The sequence below is a fragment of the Mesitornis unicolor genome, unplaced genomic scaffold, assembly GCF_000695765.1.
Source record: "Mesitornis unicolor isolate BGI_N332 unplaced genomic scaffold, ASM69576v1 scaffold47211, whole genome shotgun sequence".
NCBI lineage: Eukaryota > Metazoa > Chordata > Aves > Mesitornithiformes > Mesitornithidae > Mesitornis > Mesitornis unicolor.
The window spans coordinates 2,424-27,131 of record NW_010163998.1 but is presented as its reverse complement, the minus strand read 5'-3'; the positions used below and the strand labels follow the sequence as shown (position 1 = coordinate 27,131).

Genomic DNA, 24,708 nt, shown 5'->3' with positions numbered 1-24,708 from the left:
TATCTTATACTACATTTACAACTTAGCCCTTGTTATATATAAGTAAAATAAATGCCAGACTGGATAATGAAAGAAAGTTTATGTGAGACATACTGATAGTACAGAACTTAAGCTTAGCCTTAGTATTTTTCCACAGGAACTAGCATGTTATGTTTGAAGGAAGACAGTAATGGCAGTCTAGGCCCCCACTGTTGGGAGAAAAAAAGAAAAAAAAGTATGAATTCATGTGCTTCAAGTTTTAATTTCAGCTCCAGGCCTTAGGTGATCATTTAGGCTATGATGGAGAAGCAAAGTTAAGACAGTCTTTACCTAAAATGTTTTATTAGTATTGTTATTAGAGGGGAAACCTCATGTAATACACATAACTCCATTATTCTTTATGTTGTTAGGTTATGTTATTAAAGGCTAATCTCCCTAATCTCAAAGGAAGAGAGGAACGATGACAGGTGAAAAAACTCCAATAACCGAATCATAACAAACATAACCTTAACTTGACTCCCTTCAAGGTCACTGAAAGAGGATGATGAAGGTATCGTCTGGGTGAGAGATCTATTGAGATAGGTCAACCAGAGAGGCTTTCCCTGTCTGAGGGGGATTACTGCCTACAGGATATGAGATTCGTTAGGGGAAGACAGGTAAAGCAGTTTGGGAGTGTGAGAGACTTACAATATTGTGAGGCATTTCTGAGGACAAAAGGCAAGGAGAGGAGGGATCAAAGCGGATTGGGGAGGAACAAGCATGGACAACAGAGTAAGAAGATGCTGGAAGGGGAAGTGGGAATACATGCTGAGACTCATTACTGTATGGTCCTGGGGATGAGGACCTGAAGCAATCTCACCTTTACTAGACTACTGGATTCAGCAATTCATAATGTATGTTGCTACCAGATTCATCAATTCTTAATGCATGTTAACAGAGCCACTCCTGAAATAATTTCCATTCCCCTTTCATTGCTTCATGCTGAGCTTCTTGGAGGAAAAACAGAAAATCAGACGGTTTTGTGATTTTCTTATTAGCTGTTGGCTAAGTTCTAATAATGTTTTCTAACTTGTGAGGGGGATTCAAACTTTTTGATGAGTAGGAAGTTTCAATACAGTTAATAACCCATTTAGAAAAGTTACTAGAGGAGACAGAGAGTCCTATCCTTTGGATTTATTGAAAACCATAACTGTGCTGGCTGATTTAATATGTCTCTATTCAGTAACATCCATTAAGAATGACATACAGAAATGAGTGCCTGAATTAGTGAAGGAAGCAAAGACAGTAATATAAAGTCATTTTTCTAGATGCTGAATGTAAAAAGGAAATAAAAACTCTAAAATCTGCATAAGAACCAAATTGCTAAATAATTTGAAACGTATAATTAGATAAAATAGAACTCAAATGATACACACCTTCACCTCTCTCCTCAACAGCCTCTGGAGATTGCTCTTCCTCTGATGTCAGTATTTCTTGCGTTTTTCTTCTGAAAGTAAAAGAGAATTCATCTTAAGACTCATATAAATACCACTGAAGCAGGTTGCAGATATATTAAATGTAAAGAGGAGGAAATATACTGTTGGGAATTGAAATTTTATTTGCATTGCACAAAACAAAAATCAAATACATTTTATCATCTAAAATGTTATTGTCTCTGCATCAAAAGGCCAGACTAACGAAAGGCCAATGCAAATGCATGTAGCAAGAGAATCTTCTGCCACCGTATTTACTAATCTAGATGAGATATTCCTCAAAGTTTAAATGTATTGGGTTATTTCCTACACATGACAACTAGTTTTAGTGTACTTTTTCAGTGTGCACTGACACCTTTAACACAAAATAAGGCAATAGTTTTTTTGTGCTCATTTTATACATTCAGAGATTTGGAATATTTTACCTTACTTCTTCTTCTCCTTCTTCTTCTTTTCCTTCTTCTTCTTCTTTCTTTTTTAATGCTTCATCTGTTAGTCTTTTCAAAATTTTAGGATTAATTTCATCCCTATTTGCTAAGTATGTTCTGCGTAGTATACAGGCTCCTGCAGTACAGTTATACAACATCAATGAGTTTTATGGATTTGTATAAAATTAAAGTTATTTGAGTTAGGAAAACTATTTAATAAATGATAGACAACTTTCCTACTTCTTTTTAAAGCCAAGAAAAGGCATATATACCACTGAAATGTCATGCTGTTGCTTTCTGGAAAAAACCTCCAAAATTTTAATCTCAAGCACCTAATAAACTCAGTTTGGGATATGGTAAGGTTATCATGAAGGCTATAAGGGGAGACAGCATTGAAATAATTTGTCGTTTATTTCTGTATATCATCTATTACTGTGGTTATGGAGATAAATATGAAGAAGCAAATGAAAAACATTCAAATAGCAATATAAATAATGTACATACCTATATTACTAAAGCTGGTTGACAGAAATGAATAATATGCTGTTCCTACTGGGAACTCTACTGACTTTTTTACTTTGGCAAATAGATATATGATACATGGCTGTGTGGCTGAAATCCATTTCCATCAGTGGAGTTATACTAGTTTAGGCTAGTTCAGGGAATAGCTTACAACATAATGACTCAAAGTGCTGTGAAAATGTAAACTCCACAACTACATTGTTATTTAAGTGACAGAAATAAGTGGGAATCAAATAAAGAGTTAACGCAATTGCTCAGATGGAAAAAACAAAACAAAACGAAACAAAATAGCTAAATTCAAGGAAACAAATCTATAAGCAGAAAGCTATGCTGTTAGTCAAACATTATAGCAGACATTATAACCTTGTCTCTTTCGCTTCACTTTACTTATACTTTTTCCTCCCATATGTCATGTGATCACTATCATCAACTGACATTAAATTATTTTTACCTAAAATTGAACTGTGGGAAACTTCTTACTTAACTGTTAGCAACATTGGTGCTGATTTGAAGCAGATTATAATTTTGTGTGAATGGTTTATATTTTAAAACAATACTTTAAATTAAATATATTTTTGAAGAAAGGAGGGCGAGTGAAAGGAGATTTTAAAATATGTACTTGTAAACTAATCTTTAGAAAATTCAGTGTTAGTATTTATCTGCAAAAAATTTTGTGAGAGTTTTCAGTAGCTTTGCCTGGTGACCCAGACATGCAATTATCCATCTTTGCATTTTCTCAGTTTTATAAAAAGCAGCAGTGCCAAAAAGCATTAGTTTACTTCATTATTCAGAGACTAAATGACATTGAATTGCAGTGAAACAGCTTTAATTACAGAATTATCATATGCAGAACATTCAGAAGAATCATGATTACTATACTATAACTAACCATTCTTTCATCCTTGGATATCAGTACATGTCTTGAATCAAAGGATTCAATATAGTTTCATGTGATTAAGGATTTTAGTATTACTTGGTCAAATTGTGCAAGTGACCTATAAGCCTTTAAAATAATGGATAATAAATTAGCAAAGTCCTAAGTAAGTGGCTGACATGAGAATCTCTGCTACTCGTATTAACCAGAAATAAACTAGCTTGCTCATAGCACAGGTTTTTAGGTAGCTCAGCTGATTCTGGTTCTTGCAATGTCTTGTTTTAATGCAACTGGAAGTCTTTTAAGAAGTTCTCTATGCTGGTATTATCATTATATTTCACTTCAATTTGTTATAATAGGCTACAAATAGCATGACTTGTATTCAATTTGCACATGGCTGGTTTCAAGCTGAGACAGTAAAATATATATGCTTTATCATTTAAAGTATGTTAATTAATTTCCTCCCACCAGTGAATGAAACTTTGAAGAAAAATAAATTGTCATTGATTCATATGAAAGCCTGATACAGCTCCAGGTATAATATGAGGGTATAAATCCATTATCATCTCAAATACATTAAAAATGGGAATGGTGGATTTCCTTCCAAGCCTGAAATCTACTTATACATAGGTCCGGATGGGTTGTAATTAAGAAAGCAGGGTTTTTTTTGCTATGTGATATGAAGACTATACCATGTTAGTTCAAACAGCATTAACATCAGGGTTGTGTGCACAGAATTTAAGTTCATGAGGGACCTGTCTAACTTCTAGGAAAGGCTTACACTTAATGCTGTAAAGAATCTGCCATCTATCAGATTAGAAAAACAGAAGGTGATTGCATGGAAGAGATGGCTACCAAGAGTATAAAATAGATTGTTCAGATAAGAACAATTAATTGAGAGCTATGTTTTCAGCACTAGTGGGAATGACAGAAAGGTCTACATTGCAGGAAGGATGCATGTAATTTGAAAGCCTTCCTCTGAAAGCCTCTGCTATAGACTCCCAAGTTCTTACCTTCCCAAAAGAAAAAATGTGGCAGTTACTATTGACCAGTTTTCAACATGGTTCCCATGAAGAATTACCTATTCCCAAAGTGTCTGATCTAGAATAAAGCCTTTCAGGGGCAATAAGACATCTTTTTCTTTTGTCCAATTAATTCACTAATTAAATTCTGAGAAGTGAAAAGAAAGTGAACATAATTCTGAAAGCATCTCTCCCACCTCAGTCCTCTCCCAGCAGAAAAGGCTAGAGCTTGACTCCTGCTGTTTGTTCTTTAGTACACTGTATTAACATTACATTACTGCATGCCAACTACATGAATAAGGTGCTTTTTGTGGTTGCAAGAAGGGACAATGCACTGTGTCCCACCAACTGGGTTCATGAAGATTTCAACATGCTTGAAATGGGAAGCAAAGATGAGGCATGGAAATGCAATTTGTCCTTAAGTTCTTTCTGGAAGTATCTGAGATGAGGTCTTCTTGCATGATAAGAACAGCAAATATTATTTTCTGACAACCACTGGATCTAGAACATTCTCATATAAATGTTCAGTCTGTAGTCTGTACAAGCTACAACCACACAGGAAGACTTTTAGTTAAGATGTTTAAGGAGCTAGAAAATTTCACGCAGCTATGTGACTAAGTAGTTTAGGTACTGTAGCTGAGTTGTGAGGATGGGTAGCTAATTAGATCGACATGCTTCTGAAAACCATTTAAAAAAAAATCTGTTCTGAGTAAACTCTAACTTTGATTTGCTCAGGTTGCTTTTTTACATTCAGGGACAAGGAACTGAGAAGCTCCTGGACTGTTTCTAATATTGGGCAGTTATTTAGCTTTCTTGAACTAAGTATGAATAGACCTATCATTTCTTTCTTGAAGAGAAGTTTCTACTACTGAAAGACCTTTTGATAATGAACTGGGTTGAACAGATAATGATCAAACATTGAAACTTATGGTGTGTTATGAACCAAGCAGGCATAATCCATTAAGACATGATTTGGCAGGCAAAACTTTTAACAGAGTATGAATCTGTTCAGTTTTTCATGCCTGGTACCAACCTTCCTGTCTTCTTGAAACAATAAAGTAAAAATCTCTTCCTCTGAATTCATGGGTACTAAGCTATTGTATCAATCTGGAGAAGAAGTTGCCTAACTTTTTTTGAACCGAGGATGGGAAACAGGATACGCCTGCATACAGATATTTCTCCCACCACTTTTCTCTTAAGCAGAGAAAGTTCATATCTATAACCTCATTTTTCAAGTGGGGAAACCAACACACAGGAAGGGAAATTTGACAGAGCGCCACATGGAAAGCTGGTGGCAAGCCAGACACAGACTACAAAAGTCTGCAACTGCAAGAGTCCAGTAGTATTTACTGCTGATTGTAAATAGGAGGAAACTGTAATTAGGAATATAAATAGGAGGTATTTTCTTTACTGCTTTTGTAAAGCATTCCTGTTTTCAGTTCTGTGTAATTCCCTTAATTCAAATTGTAAGAAATTTGGGGTACCTTCATTGATTCACTGGATTCTTCCTTCTCTAGACCCCATAAAATTTATAAATGGGACATAGCTACTAGTTTTTCTTATAAGTGTGCTTTATATACAGATATCAACACAGAAAAAATGAAAGATTAAGTTGAATTGGTGTGCATTTACTAACCACCTTTCTCTGTATCCTTCAAACAGACAACAGTGTCAGGTAGAAGTTCTTTTTCTGATAATGCTGACCAGTGATCTACTGACAGGGGGTAGTTATCCACTACCCATCCTCCTTTCTCTGGAGCACCAGGAAATCTGTCTTTGTTGTTCTTCATAAGCTGTAATAAGATTCAATAACATAAAAAGACTAAGATAGTCTGTGAGCTGTTCAAAAAGACTGCACAATACAAAATGATTTTCTAAAAGTTATGATTTTTCCCTATTGTCATTTCAGCTCAATAAAAACTAAGACATTTATTACTTTATATGTCTGAATGAAACAAAACCATTTTAAACAAGAAGAGATTAATATGCCAGTGATTTTTTAAGGTTGTCTATAAAGAGTTTAGATTCCAGTTTCAATAGTCACAGACCAGTGAACAAATTTAAAACAACTGAGGATTCTTGGATAAACCTCCATATACGATTCTTTTCAAACACTCTTATCTGCTGCTGAGCTCTTTAATAGTGACTAAGGGTATAAGAATAAGGCAAGTATACAGTGATATTTTCCTCAGGTAATTCTCCCAGCCTTTAACAATCAGTAGCTCAGGTACTTTGCAAGACAGAAATAATTTGTGTGTGTATATGTATATCTATATAAAGAGTAGTCCTCAATAGATTTGTCTTCCGTGAACTCGCTCAGTCTCGTCTCAATCCTATGTAAGCTTTCAGACTATGTGATGTAAACTAAACTGGTTTTTCAAATGGAAAAATTAAGAACATATATCAATAATGTATAAACTCTTACAGGTTGCTCTTATAAAAAAAAAAAGTGCTTTGCTATATAGTACTTATACTTTTACCTCTGTAATAGCTTGCTCCAGTACTTCAGCATATATTTCAGATGTCAGTGTAACTTCAGAGACTGATGCACTTTTTACAGCTTCTTCTACCATCGCTTGAACTTCTGCGTGGTCAGCTGTTACCTCTGATGTTCCTAATAGTATAGAGGTTTTAAAGCGCTTCACAGAATTCTGAAATACTTATTTTCTCTGGTCAGGAGTAACTGCCAGGCAATTAAATGCAGCCATTTCATAATTAGAGTGCAGCAGTGATTTTAAGCAAAATTACACAATCATACTGAGAAAGAATCAAATACCAGTTTTTCTGAATGCAGTTCTAGCATATATTTCATAAATGTAAGTTTTAAGATCTTAGTTTGCTCTCTCTTATTAAAAAAACAAACCTGTTTTAATTGTACAGTATTTTCTACCACTAAGTGAAATATTATTTCAATATGAATGGAAAGACATTTGTGTACCAGAACAATCAGGCACCTGCAGCACCCAAGAATTTTCTTTGACTTGATTTCACTTTGATTCCTAAATCAAAAGCTTGACCAGATTAATTTAAAAATCAATACAAATCATGTATCAAGACAGTATATTGTCAACAATCAAAAAGCCTGCATTCCCTAAGATCCACAAAACATTCATATTGGATCCATATTTCGTTATTAATTGCTGACACAGCAGACTGTTCAAAATTTTTTTTAAGGAACACGCAGAGTTAGTTCAAAGTTTACATACCAATTTGATAAAATGTGAGGAGGAACTGTTTTAAGCAACTGCAATATCTACTATGTGAAGAGTATCACTTGGAAAAAATGCCATAATTACTTTCTGTAATTATGCCAAGATTTTTCACTGATTGTGTTGATACTTTTTACATGCACAAATTTACACAGTATCAGATTATTTTTGTTACCAAGGTATTTACATAGCGAGGAATCTGAAATGTAACACTGTTTAATGGTTTGAATTTTGGTATCATAGTTCACCAATGGTTTTTGTATCACTGTCAGCTTCTATGTTTTGCAGCACCAGAAGAATATGCTGACTTCTTGTTAGCTATGTATCTACCCATGAGTAAGTCAAATATGGTGATTCCTTGCTTATTTTAATAAGGCAAAATGGCCTGATGGGCCATTTGAACCATAACAAGAGCTAACTAGAAAACGCAATTCCAAATTTTTCATTTAAAAAGGAATAATTTTGAAAAAAATCCACAAAATTTTCTGCAGAAAAAAATCCAAATTCTGTTTAAAACATATTAAAAGAATATATTGTTTTCTTCTTTTAAAATATTTTCCGAATTTATCAAGTTGCAAAACCTGGGCAGCTTAAGAAGTTTAAATGTGACCAAAGCTCGTGAAATTCTTGTGAAAGTTCCATCTGGGACAGCATACTTGGAAAGCTGCTCTGAAGTGGAAAATCTGTAGATTAGGTCCACATCAGCCTAGCTGATAAGCTCCTTTCTTGAAGAAAATTTCAATTTTGAAGAGATTTAGCTTGTCAGAAAGTAATTCAAATGGAAAGTTTCCAACCAGTATCAGTCAAAACCAATTTCTTCTTTCAAAAAGAGCTCAGAAAACTCTTTCTTACATACTCATGGCCCTCAACTTCAGAGGATTTATATATAATGTCAGAAATACTGAATTCTACTCAGCTATTCCCTTCACTGCATGTTCTTTTAGTTCATATTTAATGCACAACAACCATAACAACTTCTCTAATATTTTGTAAGTCGAAGTGACAGCAATTGCTTCAGTTAAATAACCTAAAGCAAATAAGATAGCTTTAAAGACCAAGGAACACCTTATTCACCTGGTTCTTCTGACTGGTTTTCTGATTCCAACCTATTTTTCACTGCTGTTATAGCCTTTTCTACTGCATCCTTTCGCACTTGCTCAGTGTTTTTTTCTCTTGATTCTTCCATGTGGGGTTGAATGAGTTTGGCCATGTCAAGAACCTAGTGAAATTATTTGAAAATATAAAAATATCATAGAAGAGACAGAGCATCTGATCCAACTCCTACACAATAGAATCAATTTGGAAAAGCTTTGCATATTTCAGAAAAAATTTACATATAATTCAAGTGCAGGAGTTTTTTGTGGAAAAAGAATTTCTAATTTACATTTACATTTAATTATCTTAGGTACAAAAGTTATTCATAATATTATTATGTTACGATAAATAACTGACACAAATATTTGTCTTACATAGAGAGTAAATAAAAAATATTTCTTCAATGCAACTACTTTATATAGATGAATTTCACAAAATTACTGTGTTTCCTCTGTAATCCATTTGTGTGCAATGTGTATGTTAATAACACAGCAGGCATAAGAATGTGCTTAAGTGATTCCCAAGGCTCAGCTGATACCCTTGTTACACAAAGCATTTATAAACCTACCTTTCCTTTATATTTGTGTGCAATTAGGCTACAAATAGTTGTTCTTCCAGACAACGGAGAACCAAATACTATAACTTTACAAGGAGGAAGTGGCATTGGTGGTAACAGGTAAGGTCGTGGATTCAACATAAATGTTTTCAATGCCTCTGGGGATGACAGTATGTACATTTTCCCTAGAAAACTTAAAACAGAAGAGAAGCTAACAGATACAGTTGAATATATTATAAAATAGAAATAAAAATAAAAATAGTCAAATTTCACTAACCTGACAGCCAAGTCTGGGTTTCCCATTACAATGTCACCTTTCTTTAGAGCCACAGGGCATGCTTGTCCCCACCTGCTTCTACGCCACTGATATCTGGGTGCTATTAGTTTGTAAGATGACAGAACTCGCCAAAGTTCATCCTGTTTATTAAAAGAGCAATAAGAGCATATGTAATTTTTGTCTGGAGGTACATATGCCTTGTTCTTAAACTTTTTTGAAATATTTTGTTGGAAAACAAGCAAACCTAAAAGGAAAACCACATCATGCTTTTTAGAATCTTAAAAAAATATGCATTTCAGAATTGTAGGACAATTTTAAGGAGAAACTATTTAGTTTTTCAATTGTATTTAATAAAAATAGTATTTAAAATAGTTCCTGTAGGCTTCATTTATTATTTTCAGAAGTTTAAAATGATAAAGTGGTACAAATCAGCGATTTATTGAAGACAACAGAAAATGGTGAAAGATTTCTTCTAAGGAGGATGAAGAAAGGACCATGAACTGTGTGGAGGAATAGTAAGGCCAAAATAGCAGAAATGTCATGTGATAGGAGCAATAGACTTTTTACAGAAGGTGAATAGTGAGTGAATCCTGAAGTGTATGGTGACCCTAAATTACTCAGAATAGTACAGACAAGTGCTGGCTGTGACAAACTGCAGAAGGACCTTCAGAATCTAGGAAACCAAACAGTAAAACAGCAGTTTTACACAGAAAATGATGAGTTGTCAATAAGTCTCACTACTCAGGAATAGATCTTGGAGTTATAATACACACTTCCATGAAAACGTCTGATCAATGTCCAAGAACAGTCAGAAAATCAAACTGAATGTTAAACAATGAGAGAATAGAAGAGAAAGGTTTGGACTTTTTAAATTGTAAATCCTGCCCTCATCCTTACTACTATATGCATTCTACTACCTTAATCTCAGAAAGTACACAGTAGAATTGGAAAAGTTTCAGAAAAAGGTAATATGACTGATCGATCACAAAATTTCACAGAAAAAGAAATAAAATTAAGTAGACTGGAACTCTCCAGAAACAAGACAGCTACATAAGAACAGGACAGAAGTCTGAAATTATGAGTTATTAGAGGGCAGATACAGAGAACAAAACACCTTACTGACTTTTTCATATCAACAACTAGAGGACATAGAGCTAAAAGGTGGCAGGTTCAACACAAAGAGAAGCAATTCTGTATATAATGTCCAGCTATAATGTCCTTGCCCTAAATACTGTGGATACTAAAAGCTTACACACAGACTAATACCAACACAGACACTAACTAAATAATAAATACAGCCAGCCTCTGACACAGAAATTGTGAGTTTGTCAGGGACCGAGAAAACAGAAAAGTGAAGGGGGGCAGGTGTTTCTCTGAAAATGTATAGTGGGGTCTCCCAGTTACAGTACCATCCATATATTCAAAGTTTTGCGTAAGAAAGATGACTGCAAATGAATACAGGTGAAGACATTTATGCAGAGACTTCTGTTTTTCGGTTTTATTTGGAAAGGAGAAAAATTATAATTGTCGTGATTCAGCAAAATTCAGCACTAACTTGTCATGTTTCTAATTAACTACAGGAAATACAATGTATTTGATTTCAGCTGTGCAGGATGTTGCTAATTTGTATTAGCATGCTGTTTCTCATTTAGGAAAATAGTAAAGACTGAGCTAAGAGTCAGCTGCTGAGATTGTTATAGCAGGAAATTAAAAATATTTTTATAGCTATTACAGTCAAACACATTTTAGAAAAGCACACTTACATTTTCTAATCTCTCCAGCGTTTCTTCTTGCTCATTTTGAAGTTTAGTTATAGGAGCTCCATATCGAACACCCAGAGATTGAAGTCGAACTACCACTGACTGAAGAGAAAATAACTCTTGACTTTGTACCAATCAAAACTGCTTTTGTGATCTGAAAGGACCCCCAAAGTATTTTTAAAATTTTAACTTATTATTTATATAATGGCTACACCAAGGCCCAGTTTTTAACTTGGAGTCATGCTAGTTATTGAGTTGGGTTTTAACAAACTATTTGGTAAATACAGGCCATGCAAAATGCTGAATTACAGCCTTTATATCTCCTCATTATGCTGTGAATCCTAAGCCCTCTAAAGGAATAGGCTGTGAAGGATTCTGTCCCACAAAGCAGTGGAAGTATTCAGATAAGCTCCGATCTGAAAAGGAGGATAGTCTCTTAAGGAGATCAGATTATGCACACTTGGAAGTAATACAACTTTGGGTAATTTATTTAAAAAGATAAACTAGATGTCTGCCAATGAGAATCAGATTATATTAAATTTAATTGAAGTATTTATTGAATGTAATCTTGCTTGAATGTAAGTGTTCTTGAAATGAGAAAGCAAATTTTGTCATATTTGGACTAATTTCAAAATTGGTCTTTGCCTTACTTATATGTAAAATGGTTGGACTCATTACACAACTTGATTGCCTTTACTATAAATCTTCTGTCTAGGTGATCCTGCTCTGGCAGGAGGGTTGGACTGGATGATCTTTTGGGTCCCTTCCAACTCTTAATATTCTGTGATTCTGTGAACATTCACAAACAGATCATAAATGCAGAAATTTTATGTTCCAACTCTGCAAAATTAGTGGGTTTTTTTCCACAGGACTACTCTCGGTTGTAAAGTTGAGCATAAATTGAAACAATACTTATAGAATAATTGATTCTATTTGTTTCAAATAATAGAGTGGAAGCTGCAGGAGCAGCTCACTTCCTACATTGTCAAAGGCAATCTCTCACTTAATTTTCAACACCATATTTTAGGTTCTGATTTGAAACAACTCTTATTTCTGAGGCAGAGGATAAGATTATTTATCTTTAATTTTTTTTCACTGTAGTTTTTTAATGGGGAGAATAACATGCTGTGTTATGAGATAAAAATCTACACAGAAGGACTTAGCAGAATTGCCAAATGGAAAACAATAAAGTGTCTTCTATTACATTGTGAAACAATATCAAAGTTCATAAAAATTCTGTCCTTATTTTAGAGACCAGCACAAAATAAGCCAATTCTGTAAATATACTGTCAATATTTTAGTTATTCGTGTTAATAATGATATTTTACACTAATACACAAAATAAAGTGCTAGAAACAGATGGATACAATACAAAGGAGTTTGTAGCCTGCCTGAAAATATTCTCTCGTGACATATATGTAAGCCTAGGGGCAGTGCTGTGAATCATAGAATTGTTTTAATAGACCAACAAAAGCAGGCATTTCAAAGGTTGTGTTTTCTAATAGTAATTAAATTAGTTTTATATATAATTTAAAATATTGCCAACTCCTTATAATGAAAACAATCCACAGAACTTAGAAATTATTTTCTAGGGGAGGTTAGCTAAGTTGGTGCATAGCCTACTTACTACAAGGAGATCATCTGGTTGCTGATTTCCATCCAGTTCAAAAAGATATTGACAATCCTGTTCAACCATCAAGTCCTGTTTAAGAACAAAGATGTGCTCATCATTTGAGTATCTTGACTCCAGAGTAGAAACAACACCTAGAGATGACAACTTTGTATCATTGATATCAGTATGAATTTCAGAACTTGGCAATACGTTGTATCATGCCTTGTACCCACCTCCATAAAATAAATCTCAAACTAAGAAAATTAAAACAGTGCAAGATACTTTTTAATTTTTTTATGCATGATCATATTATTTTGCTTTTTCTTACTTCTAAAGGATGTAGCATTATATCCTTATACTTTCCAACTCTTTCCTCTGCATTTTCAAGAATATCCTCAGGCCTTTGCACTAACTGATGCAAAAATTCTGATGTCATAAGTGGCTCTTCTGCAGTCTGCAGAATGAAAAGTTAAATATTTCAAGATATAGAAATAAAATAATGTGCTAATGTAATTTTTATCTTTACTCAAATATAAATAAAGTAGCTTTCCAGAGTATTGCAATGAGTATTAGTCCAATGGTTGCTGATCATGACCCTATCCTGACAAAATGTAGTCTCTGCAAATCGAGAGGAATGTGCCTAGAACTTGCATTGATAATTCTCTGGCCAGCATTATAAACCAGAACAATTCAACCTAAATTCAAAATTAATACAATAATGAAAAAAAGATAAGCCATCTGTAGTAATCTAACACCAAAACCAGAAAACAAGCTAGTATCCTGCAAATACTAGTAAAACTTGCTACAATAAACAAAAATTAAGAAAATTAAGAGCTCCTTTATTTGCTTAGATCAAGAAACAGACAATATAGTCACTGTTCTCCTGATACACCCTTTTAATTTATGGCAAGAAAGACTTCAGTGATGTCTGAGTTAGAGACTGAATCCAGGTTAAGCTATACAATAATCACCATTTGCTGTCATTTAATCCTACAATTTAAGTAGCGTCCTACATCTCTTAGAACAGAACAGAAACTGAATTAAGATTGAAGTGGAGCAAAATGAATTCATAATGTGTTATGGTGATACTTTATAATATCGGAACTTGTTCTGCTTTGTCTGGAGTACATTATAATACTTTTCACTGTTTAGAAATCAGCGATATTTACCTCTTCTCGTTCTTCCTGCTCTTCCTCTTCTTCTTCTTCTTCATGCTCTTCTTCATAGTGATCTTTCTTTTTCTTATGCTTTTCAATAACGTTGGGATCCCACTGGTTCCTCTGATATACCTGCCCTGAAGCAGGGTGTTGCCTTTGTCCTGCTATTCTTTGGCATAAGTCATAATCTGAACACTAGCAAGGAAAAATTAAAAGGCAATCATGTGTTTATTGTTCTGCTATAATATTATTATTTTTCCTGAAGCTGTAGAATGGGGGATAAGAATCAGTTTGGCAAATACTTGGTATCATAAACTACTTCTCCAATAACATTGAGTAAACTCAAAATTTTCAAAACCAGCAAATATTAAAGAAAGTCTTAAATACTTGCATAGTTTTTCTCTATCAGCATTTTACATTCCATATCTGGAGTGTAGCCACTATCTGAGCACACTCTACTATGCAAGATACACCTTGTAGTATAACAAGTGTAGGTATAGTCTATGGATAAAAGTATTTTGCAGACAGGCTTGTGATTGCTTTTGCAATTAATGCCAAAGCGGTCTGCTCTTGAGCAAGATTAAGTCAGTAGGTGGCTCTGACCTCTCAGAGCTCTACTATTACCCAAAAGCACAGTGCCATTGTGTCAGAGGCTAAAGGAGCTCAGCAGTTTGGAGCTCTGGAAGAGTAAGCAATGGTCTTTCCCCAAAAAGCCCTGCAGACACAAATTGAGTTTAACATTAAACAGAGATGAATCTGGATGTGGTCTGTGGTGGTAAAATTATTGATATTTAAGATTTGAGAGGTCTGCCTAGAAAGTTTATCCTAACTAAAGCCTTACTAACTAAAAATCCTAACTAAAACATTTACCCTAACTAAACCATTTCTTTCAACTAAAAGCTAACAGTATAGAACTGTTTCCACCTCCCCACTTCTGAGCTAAGATAATACTGGGTGTGCCAGTCCTATAGGCTCCACCAAGAGCTGCCTTCTACATTGTCACATTATGTAGTGTTTGGTCTCTTCTTAGAATTGTGGCTGTTAGCAAGCTACTTGATTCTTTTTTCAAAAGTGTATTTTCTGTCCTTTTTCTTGAAAAGACAAAATTTCTCTAAATTAGTCTGCTAATAACAGTATTTCATTATTCTCAGAGTTGTCTAGGATCTCCCTTCTTCCGTTCTTTTTGATATAATGAAAATTGTTACCCACTGAAGTAAAAGGCAAAATTATTCATTTTACTTTGGGACAAGGATTTTTAATGAGCATTCAGTCTGTCTCAGTCTCCTTCCTGAAGGAGAAGATAATGTAACTACATTAAGTCAAGAATTCTGTTTTCTTTCTAGTGTAGTTAGTATCACTCTTCTATTTGTACTTTTGCACATGAAACTTTTAAACATATACTCTCAAGAACTGAGATTTCCTGCTATCTGGTATTAAAACAAAGACTCACTTTCTGTAGCTGAAAAAAATCAAAACGGCCTGAAAAGCACCACAAAAATAAATTTGTCTGATGTTTTAAGATCTTTCCATGAGCATAGAAAAAAAGGTTTAAGGTAGCCATTCACAACTTTTCATTATGCATGGTCAAAAAAATGAAGTCTCAACAACAAACACAGACTTAAATCTGGCAAAATGATAGACTAGGTCCATGCACTGAAGCTTAGCATGTAACAGACCACATTGATATGACAACTAAAATAAAAATCTCAAGGAGAATGGAGCACAACAACCAGGCAGATTATTCAGAGTTGCCTCTGCAGCTCATTCTGCACATTCAGAGTAAAAGACAGAAATAATGTAGTTGATAATAAATAAAACATGGCAAGAGGAAGTGCCTGAACCATTGTTCATCATTATATATACCATTACTTTGTCTGCATGGAGTCTGGCAAAGTTTGGTGTGGGCCAGCTCATGTTCTCCCTGGTGAGCAGCTGGGCAGTCTGGAGAATAGCACAGGCCTGTGGCCTTTCCCAGCAGGCAGGTTGGACATGGCCACTCCATTCTGACTAGCAAGGCAGATTAGCTGTGTCTTGTCAAACCAGCTGGCCTCATGTCTGAAGAGTCGCTCTTGCCTTGTTTTATTTACCAACATGGACATGGCCAGAAAGTCTGTTCCTTTAAGTTACATTGAGAAAGTCCTCTTAATCCTACACTAACAATGATGTGTGGTTTTTTTGGTTATATCAGTCGCTTTCATAAAGTATCTGGTATGTCACATTACTACTCATGGAGAAATTGAGACTTGTAAACAAGATGAATTAATAATGACTAAGAAGTGGTTTCACAATTAGTGAGTAAAAAATTAAACAATTTGCTTTCTAACTTCCATATATGAAAAGATTCTTCCTGAAATACATGAATGGAAGACGTACATATATCCAAAACCCCACAACAATCATGTTATTCAAAGTTTTCTTGAAAAACATTTATCTTCTAGAGGTGCAAAGACTGTAACTACTACAGAAATTTTAGGAAATGCTCATTATTTTACATGAGCAATGCTTGTAACGGAGCAAACTAGTGTAATCCCATTCCAATATAAAAGAGAACAATTTGTAATTCCTCAATAAATACTATACTCCGATGCACAGAGGAAAAAGTTCTATTTTGACTTATGCAGCATATGAGTCTACTAATAATTAGGAAAATGACTAACAAGTTACTGAAGTTGACATTACCTTAATGTTAATCAGGAAATCAGGTTTTAATTTTAGATTTTTTATTTTCTCTAATTGCTGTGAAACAGTCATGTATTCCTCTGAGAGAGAAGGAAATCCACTGAGAACATAACCTGTTGAATACATTTTATTAAATAAGTGTTTTTGAAGGTCATGTCAAATATAGGACTATTACACTCATCCCCTTTAAACAATACATCTATTTAGTGGCACAATTTTAAACCATGTACATGACATAATACTGTTAGAAAAATTGTGCACCCATGTCTTATTCAGATGAAATACAGACAAAAAAGTGTGTTGTTTTCAACTTGATGTAGGACTCTCAAAGTTTGTTAACTCAATTAAGAAATATAAGAAATATGTAGACATTAATGTTCATACTCAGACCACCTGCTTCTCCTAGCTCAGACACTGTAGTGCCTAAAAATGACAAGCTTTTAGTGACCATTTTTGCCACTAAAAGACTTTCTAAAAGGCATTGCAAAAAGTAGTTACTCTGTGATACACAACATACAAACTAAGAGCCTTTAAAGGTCTTTGCTCCTACGGACAATAAAGGAAGGCTGAACTCCTGTCTAGGATATGTAGTGCTCCTGGATGTTAAATCCTCTTAAAAGAAGGCACTATGCACACAGTATGGATACTGAAGTATTTCTAGTATCAGGAAACCTGTTGCTTCAAGTTCCTAGGAGAGTACTGTAACTACTAATGACTACATGCAGTAAGAACTACTGCATAGCAAGGAAACCAATAGTCATGAGGCCAGAATGAGAGAATAAGCAAGAATCAGGTGGATTTGTTTAGCCTAATAATGAGAATATTCCCTTCAAGAAATGGTGTATGCTCCACATGCTTAGATTTTTATGTGATAACATTTAAATGCAAGTCTGTGTAGCACAGAAACATAGCAGCAGTCTTTGCAAGAGGTATTAGGACTGAAGACTCCACCTTCTTTGGGTAGCTACTATCCATAGATACAAAACTTATAGAAGAGTGTAAGTAAGAGAGAGCATAATATAGTGTCATTCCTCTAGGAAATGAAAATCCTAGATTCTAAGTTGTTGATATCTTCAGAGACTTCCAACTGGTAGTGGGACACGGGCTGTCTGCACAGCCTTTGCTTATAAACACATCCTGGATAACAACAGTTGATGTGAGAGGAATGTGAGTGTAACATGGGAAAAGATTATCCCAAATTTTTTGTTCTCTGAGAGGGTGTTTAACCCCAAACCGATAATGTTATGGGGACATTAGCAATGATATTTCCCTAAGACAACCATCAGCCAGATCATATAGTAAACAGGGGATTTTTCGTTTGAGGAGAGAAGGAGCTACCTTGAAAAAAGGTATTAAAATTTGTGACTGGGAGAAGAGACCTTAGAGTGAGAACAAGGTAGAAGAACAACAGCCAAACCAGGTTTGCTGTGCCAGCACTACAACCTTCTGTCTAGGCCTGACAGAGCAGCCTCTCTTGTTGGATGCTGTGAGTAACCTACATTTCAACTACTGGACTGACAGAACAGAGTTAAACCCATAGTGACCCACACCTCGAATGTGCCTATGCGATCTCATGGGAAGTTTTCTCACTGGTGTGTGTGGATTAGTAGACCATAGGAAAGGCACACAGAGACAAAAGCCAGAGCACTCGCATTTCCAACAGAAAGTGTGCTTAAATGGGTGAACATGGGTTCTCAGAAAAGGGAATGTGTGCTTTTAACTTCCACCCATCTTTGTGAAAGGGTTTCCATGCATAACTATGCAAAACTGAGTATAGTCTTTGGAATTACTTTTAGGAGGCTGTTTAGAAATCTGTAGGTGTTTGCTAATATTTGGCAAGTGCTTAGTGCTGTGGCTTGTCTGTTGTGTGTTTGATGCTGAACCTCTTCACTGATCACCTGTTCACTGATTGCCAGTTAATTACTTGCCATTAATAAATCAATAAACAACTTTGTCGTGATTTGATTTAAATGATGCTAATTGAGCAGTTGATCCCTGTGATAATGACATAGATTTTTTTCTTTGTAAATATTATTTAGGTTAACATGATATGAACTTCTGGTTGTTTTCTTGTTCTATTTAAAAATAATAATTAGCAAGCATATCAGCTACATAGAGGTTATAATTCTGTATTTCCTTACAAGGTTGCTTGTTATTTTCCAATCCTTCAGTGCCTATGTTATTTTAAAAAGAGACACTGTTTAATCCAAGAAATAGCATAGAAGCTTCATATCTGGCCTTCTTCAGAAGTATAAAAAAAATCTGGTTTAGTGACTTAAAATTTTAAAATATTTTCATTTGCTTTAGCACTTCTGAATATCTGACACATCAGTCTCCAAAATGCATACTTATTAATTAAGAATAAAATTGAATAGAATTGAATAGAAAATAATTGAAAATAATTCCTTATTGCGTGTACTGTTTAGAAACTTGTGTTTTACAATGGCAAAAAAATAAACTTTAAAAGCAAAAAATTCAGCCTTGCATACAACACTGTTTCTAAAACCTTAAATTAATAATTAATAGCCAATTGACTGATTAGTTCCTTTGCTGAAAGCCTACTTAAACTTTGCAAGGATTATATTAAGAAATAATTGCTAAACAAAAAGTTATTAGAACCAGAAAATACTTCACAAAAATTGGTATGAGTTCTAGTTGGCTGGAAAAATAGTGAGGATGTAGGTTACTCAGTTCCTTGCTACTTTGGGGCATCAGTAATACAGAAAATGGCTTGGCTACAAGAACCATACTTTTATCAACTTTATAGTCATGTTTACAGTCTCTAGCACTGTGTGATAAGCACATCTTAGGCAGTCATCATCAGACTGAGTCAAAAAGAGGGAACTCAGATGACACAGGAGTCTCTTCAGGCTTTTATTGAAGTCCTGACATACTGGTTACGAGACTGGCATTTCTGTTGCTGCTTCTTCCCTCAGATTTCTATTTCGTCGTCATCTCTTTGTATTTCTTCTGTATTTCTCTGTCTTTTGCCTGCTGTTTTAAAAGCCTGGTTTCACCAGGTAAGGCTGCATCTTTTGCAAAACTGTTGAGTCTTGGACTAGAGAAGGAACCCAAACCATTGCAACTGAAAGCTTATAGAAGCATGCTAGTTTTCAAAGCAGTAATAATTCTTTCTGAGGACAGATTATGTTAATTGATGTTCTTAAGACTAGTGCTGCAGATCTGGCTAGAGTCTGAACTTGCTTTCCTGAAGAGAAAAAAATATACTGCTAAGTGGTAAGAAAGTAAAAGAAAATGTAGTTTATTTTTCTGGTGCTGACTTTGATTTGATATTTCTATTACAAGAGAGAGACAGGTGTAGTGCCAAGTAATGCTACTGCCTAATACAAAATTAATTATATTTCAGCAGTAATGGATGCAAAGTGTCAAAATTGTAGCAAGCTCATTCTAAGAAGTTTAGGCTATAAATATACTTACCAAAATGAGCAACTTCTGGTGACTCAGTCTTTTTCAGAATCATTTCTGTGACCAGTTCTTCAGAAATACTTTGACCTTTAAAAAGCAATTCTTGACACTAAGGTAAAATGCAAAACATAGTCTTATATAATATGTATTTGTCAAGAATGTGAAAAATTTGCTAGAAGATTAGACCTTACCTTAAGCCCATATTCTGTTTTTTCATGAATATTCATTTGAATTACTTCCAAAGCTGAGAAAGCACATCATACAGAATAAAATTAATGTAATTAATTAAAAAATATTTTATATACAGACATGTATGTGCAGAGATACATACATTCTCACACACACATGAGTATGTCTGCATGCTCCAAACAACCTGACTGTTTCTGAATGAACAGGCATTATATATGGGGCTATCATTTTATTTTGTCCATCCAGAACTTGGAGCCTTCTGGCAATGTCCGGGTAGATGTTTTTTCCCCACAGTTTAGCCTTATATATACTACAGATAAATGCACAACAGCAGCCTTTCAGGATTAACTACTGATTTATATCAGATTGCCATTACTGCTGTGTAATCCTGCGATGAGTATTTGAACTCAAAGACTTGCAAAGCGAGTTTTAGAAAAAGAACTGTTTAGACACACAAAACCAGCCATGTGTCTAAAGGGCTTTTAAAAAAAGGGCTTTAAGGGCTTTTAAAAAAGACCTTAAAAACCTACTCCTTATATAGTCTAATTATCTAAAATTTTAAAAAATATTAAATCTGTTGCCTATCAAATTCAAAGGCCTGCCTTCTGTCTCTGTGGACAGTAACATCACTGCAGAATGATCCTGGAGGTCTTTCACACTTTTTTAGCATTGAAATAAGCTGACACTCACAGAAGTTTTCAAGAATGACCTTTAAGACTACATTTATTTTATTAATAAACCAGGCCAGGAAAAGGTCCTGCAACCAGGTGACTCCCAACTATACAGCTAAAGTCTTTCTCCCCAGAACATAGTGGCTCTTTTCAAACTGCTCCTACATAGCAATGATGAGTGCCACATACATTGTCCTTCATACTATGAATGGGCGTGTTTGGGAGAGCATTATTTGCCATGGGCCCAAGCTGAGACAGGGAATGTATTAACCAGCATTACAGACAACTGAAAATCAGTGCTACATGCGTACCCTGACCCTGTTTTATTTATGAGTATTGACCTATTCATTGGATAAATGGATAGAGAGTATTTTGTCAAATTAAAAAGACTGTGAACAACTTTCCTATTTAATAATTCTCTACCTTTGAATATTTTTTTAATAAATAACACAGTGCAGGACAGATATTGATACACTGGAGCAAGTCCAGTGAGGGCACCAGGATGATTAAAATTGTTGAACATACTAGAAGAAGCCAAAAAAACTGGCTTTGTTCAGCCTGGAGAAAACAGGACAGCTCCTATTGCTGACTAAAACTACTTACTGGGAAAGCACAAAGACAGAACCACTGCCTTCACAGAAGTGCAGACAGGACAGGAAGCAACAGACACAAGTAGGAACATGAGATAATCCAGTGAAGTAATTAGAAACCTATTTTTCATCATGAAGGTGGTCAAACATTGGAAATTGTTGTCCAGAGAGGTGATGGAGTCTTGGAAATATTCCAGACTTAACTGGACACTGCCCTGAGCAACCTTCTCTAGATGACCTTGAGTGGAAGGTTGGACTCAGTGACTGCTGGAGGTACTTTCTGAGCTATATTACTTATGTTTCTGTATGTTGAATTTCTGTGTTTCTTTTTTTGATGTGGAAAATGAGAAAAAAACCAAACCTCTTAGCAAAAGTTGAAGGAATGTATATGTACACATGTGGATATACTAGACAAAAGAAAACACTAATTCTCTGAAGTACTAAAAGTAAGGCATAAAATTACAATAACTGAGATTTACATCAGTCATTAAGAAAAACTTTTTTCATGACAAAGACTGTTACAGAGATAGACTGCCTAGAGATTTAAAGAAAAATAATTGATTGACAGACATTTGTCAGTAATAGTTTAAATACATCCAAATAATGTGGATTGGTTTAAGTAGATTCCTAAGGTCCCTTCCAATTTTAGTCTGATTTATCTTTTGGAGCAGGTATTAATTTTTGTTAGACAGTCCTATGAATTACAAATTCTATAAAACAATTCTATATTTACATAAAAACCTCACTTTATTAAAGCTGAATTTTACTATATTATAATTCCAAATCTTCAAAATAAGATAAAGCTACTTCATTTGATAAATAAGCCTGTGTAGTCACAGGAATATGAAGTGTTACACCATCCACTAGAGGAATTTCATTAAAACAATTAAAAATGGTAGGGGGCACATTTAAAAAAAATGTAATGAAAACTGATACATAAAGAGTTAGTTCATAATCAGAACAACTGTACACATATTTACCATAAAATCAGATTTAGAATTTCGTGTCCCCAAAGAGGCACTCAAGAAATTGCTTCATAGTTGAGGTTATTATGAGCTTGCTTTCTTCTACTTAAAAAGATTACACTAGCCTTCAAAGTGGTAGGACAAATCTGGTGTAAAAGTTTTATTTTATCATAAAAATAAAGTGAACAAATGAAGATTCGTGAATTATAATGTCACGGATAGAAAAATATTACCAGGACTTAAAAAAAAAAAAATCACAGCTTTAAAAAGTTTTTTAGTTACTGCTGACAAAATCAGTACAAAAGAAAGCTGTCAGAGATGTAATTATTTTTTGTAGGAAGATACTTTCTTGCTGAGATGCCTCAAAATTTAAAAAAAATAAATCTCTAGCAACATGTTAATAGAGAATAAGATAATACTGTAAGCAACAGGTTTTACTTTACAGATCTTCAAAAATCTTTCATGAGAGAGACTGTCAGAAATGGACCTGGATAACTTAGGAAATAAAATGGTATTTTATATTCTAGTAAATGCAAGGTGGGAGAATCTAACTACATCTTCAGAAGGAAGTCATCAGATATTTTTGTTTTAGAAATTTGAAAGTGTCAGCTCCCATTCCTTCCATTATTACTTATACTGATACAAAAGCTATACTTTTTTGTTTCCTGGAGCACATCCCTCCCTTGTATTAGGCACTGCACAAACAGAAAGGAAAGATTCTCATATTTTTTTCATGGTCTGTATTGAATAAATCTCTGTGCTCTCTGGTGTTGAATGAGTTGCTTTTATGTGAACAAGCAGGGTCACATGAATCACCTTACAGGATTGGGACTACAACTTTATTATTATGTGTTACATATATCCCTTTCTGAAAAAAAAATTAAAAAAATTCTAAACCTCTCTATAACTAAAAGGCCACTTTTCAGCAATTGCATTTCTGGCAAATTGGTTACTTGGTCCTTATGAGTAGTCTTTATGAGTGAGGATATTCTAAACCAAAAAATACTATGAAGCCAAATATAGTGTATGTTTACCTTCTATGAAAATGCATTTCCACATCTGTGCTAGTTTTCTAGCTAATGTTTTCTTTCCAGAACCCTTAAAATGAAAAACACACATTTAAAAGAAAAACAGGTCAAAGGAAATATATTACACAATAAAGAATACATTTTCATATGATAAAAACAACTAAAAGCTACCATCAGGATTAGGGCCTCTGAGTTAGGCACTGGGCAAACACTCGTTTTAATACCATCCTCTATTTTATACTGCCTAGCATTGTTAATATAGTGTTACTGTCCTTTGCGGTTAATTATTTATGAAGTAATTATACTGACTTTGTTTCTGAGTAACTATATCTAAAACTCAGCTATGATTTGCCCATAAATTACTATGAGAAATTCTTTAGGACTGAAATTTATTATCTTCAGTCTCAAAGCAAATAATGACACAAACCTGTTAAGCCATTTCTGAGTAAGAGACATAGGGACAGTCTTCATTGACTAAAACAATGAATATGTAAAATCCACCCTTGTTAGTCCACAAATCTGGTTTAGATACTGACAAAATGTTTATCTTATCACTTACATAAATTCTGAGGAACCAACATAACCAAGAATAACAAAGCCTCTAAGATTACAGCTACCTAAATGGGATTTTGCAAAACTCACCATCTTCACTCTTAGGATTATGCCCTTTTTTCAAGGACATACAAGAAGACCTTTTTTGACAGTCTGTTTGCCCTAGATAAATTTTGTGAATAAAAAACAGTAAAAGCTCCCAAATCACTTTCTCAGTTAACAGCACATCAGCAAACACTCCAGCCTACTCGCACCTTACATCTTATAGGTGTGATGAGAGAATATCCATTTGGTTTTGCTTTAAAGGCACTGTTTTTAACTCAAAAGATATATCTTAAATAAGAGAGATGCTCTCCACATCAGCCACATAAATTAAATATATTATCATAAAAGTAGAATATTTGAACCCCTGCCCTCTTGGCCAAGATTGTGCAGTTTCAACACTGTTAAAATGTGTATTAATATGAAGCAGTTATTGAAGGCAATCATTTCAGATGAGAATACCCATTTCTCGTGGTTTTTTTGCATTGTCTTTCAATTAGTATTTTATGCTGGTTTGGTATATAAAAATGTAAGGTTACCTTTCTCATGTAAGGTTAGAAATCTGATGTTTGTTCAAAACTCAGTAAGCCAGTCCACTGTAGT

General features: G+C 34.4%; 1 protein-coding gene across 1 annotated transcript in view; it reads right to left on the bottom strand.

Moving 5' to 3' along the window:
- The window catches only part of LOC104548195 (adenylate kinase 9-like), a gene marked incomplete at its 3' end in the record, with an annotated part of 43,072 nt that overhangs the window by 16,943 nt on the left and 1,421 nt on the right, over positions 1-24,708 (bottom strand). The window contains 15 exon segments of the mRNA XM_010194143.1: positions 1,395-1,465; positions 1,919-2,015; positions 5,934-6,090; positions 6,778-6,911; positions 8,581-8,725; positions 9,170-9,350; positions 9,435-9,574; positions 11,198-11,296; positions 12,822-12,896; positions 13,135-13,260; positions 13,976-14,158; positions 16,643-16,755; positions 20,081-20,177; positions 20,260-20,312; positions 23,518-23,581. Coding sequence (XP_010192445.1) covers positions 1,395-1,465; positions 1,919-2,015; positions 5,934-6,090; positions 6,778-6,911; positions 8,581-8,725; positions 9,170-9,350; positions 9,435-9,574; positions 11,198-11,296; positions 12,822-12,896; positions 13,135-13,260; positions 13,976-14,158; positions 16,643-16,755; positions 20,081-20,177; positions 20,260-20,312; positions 23,518-23,581 — 1,735 coding nt within the window.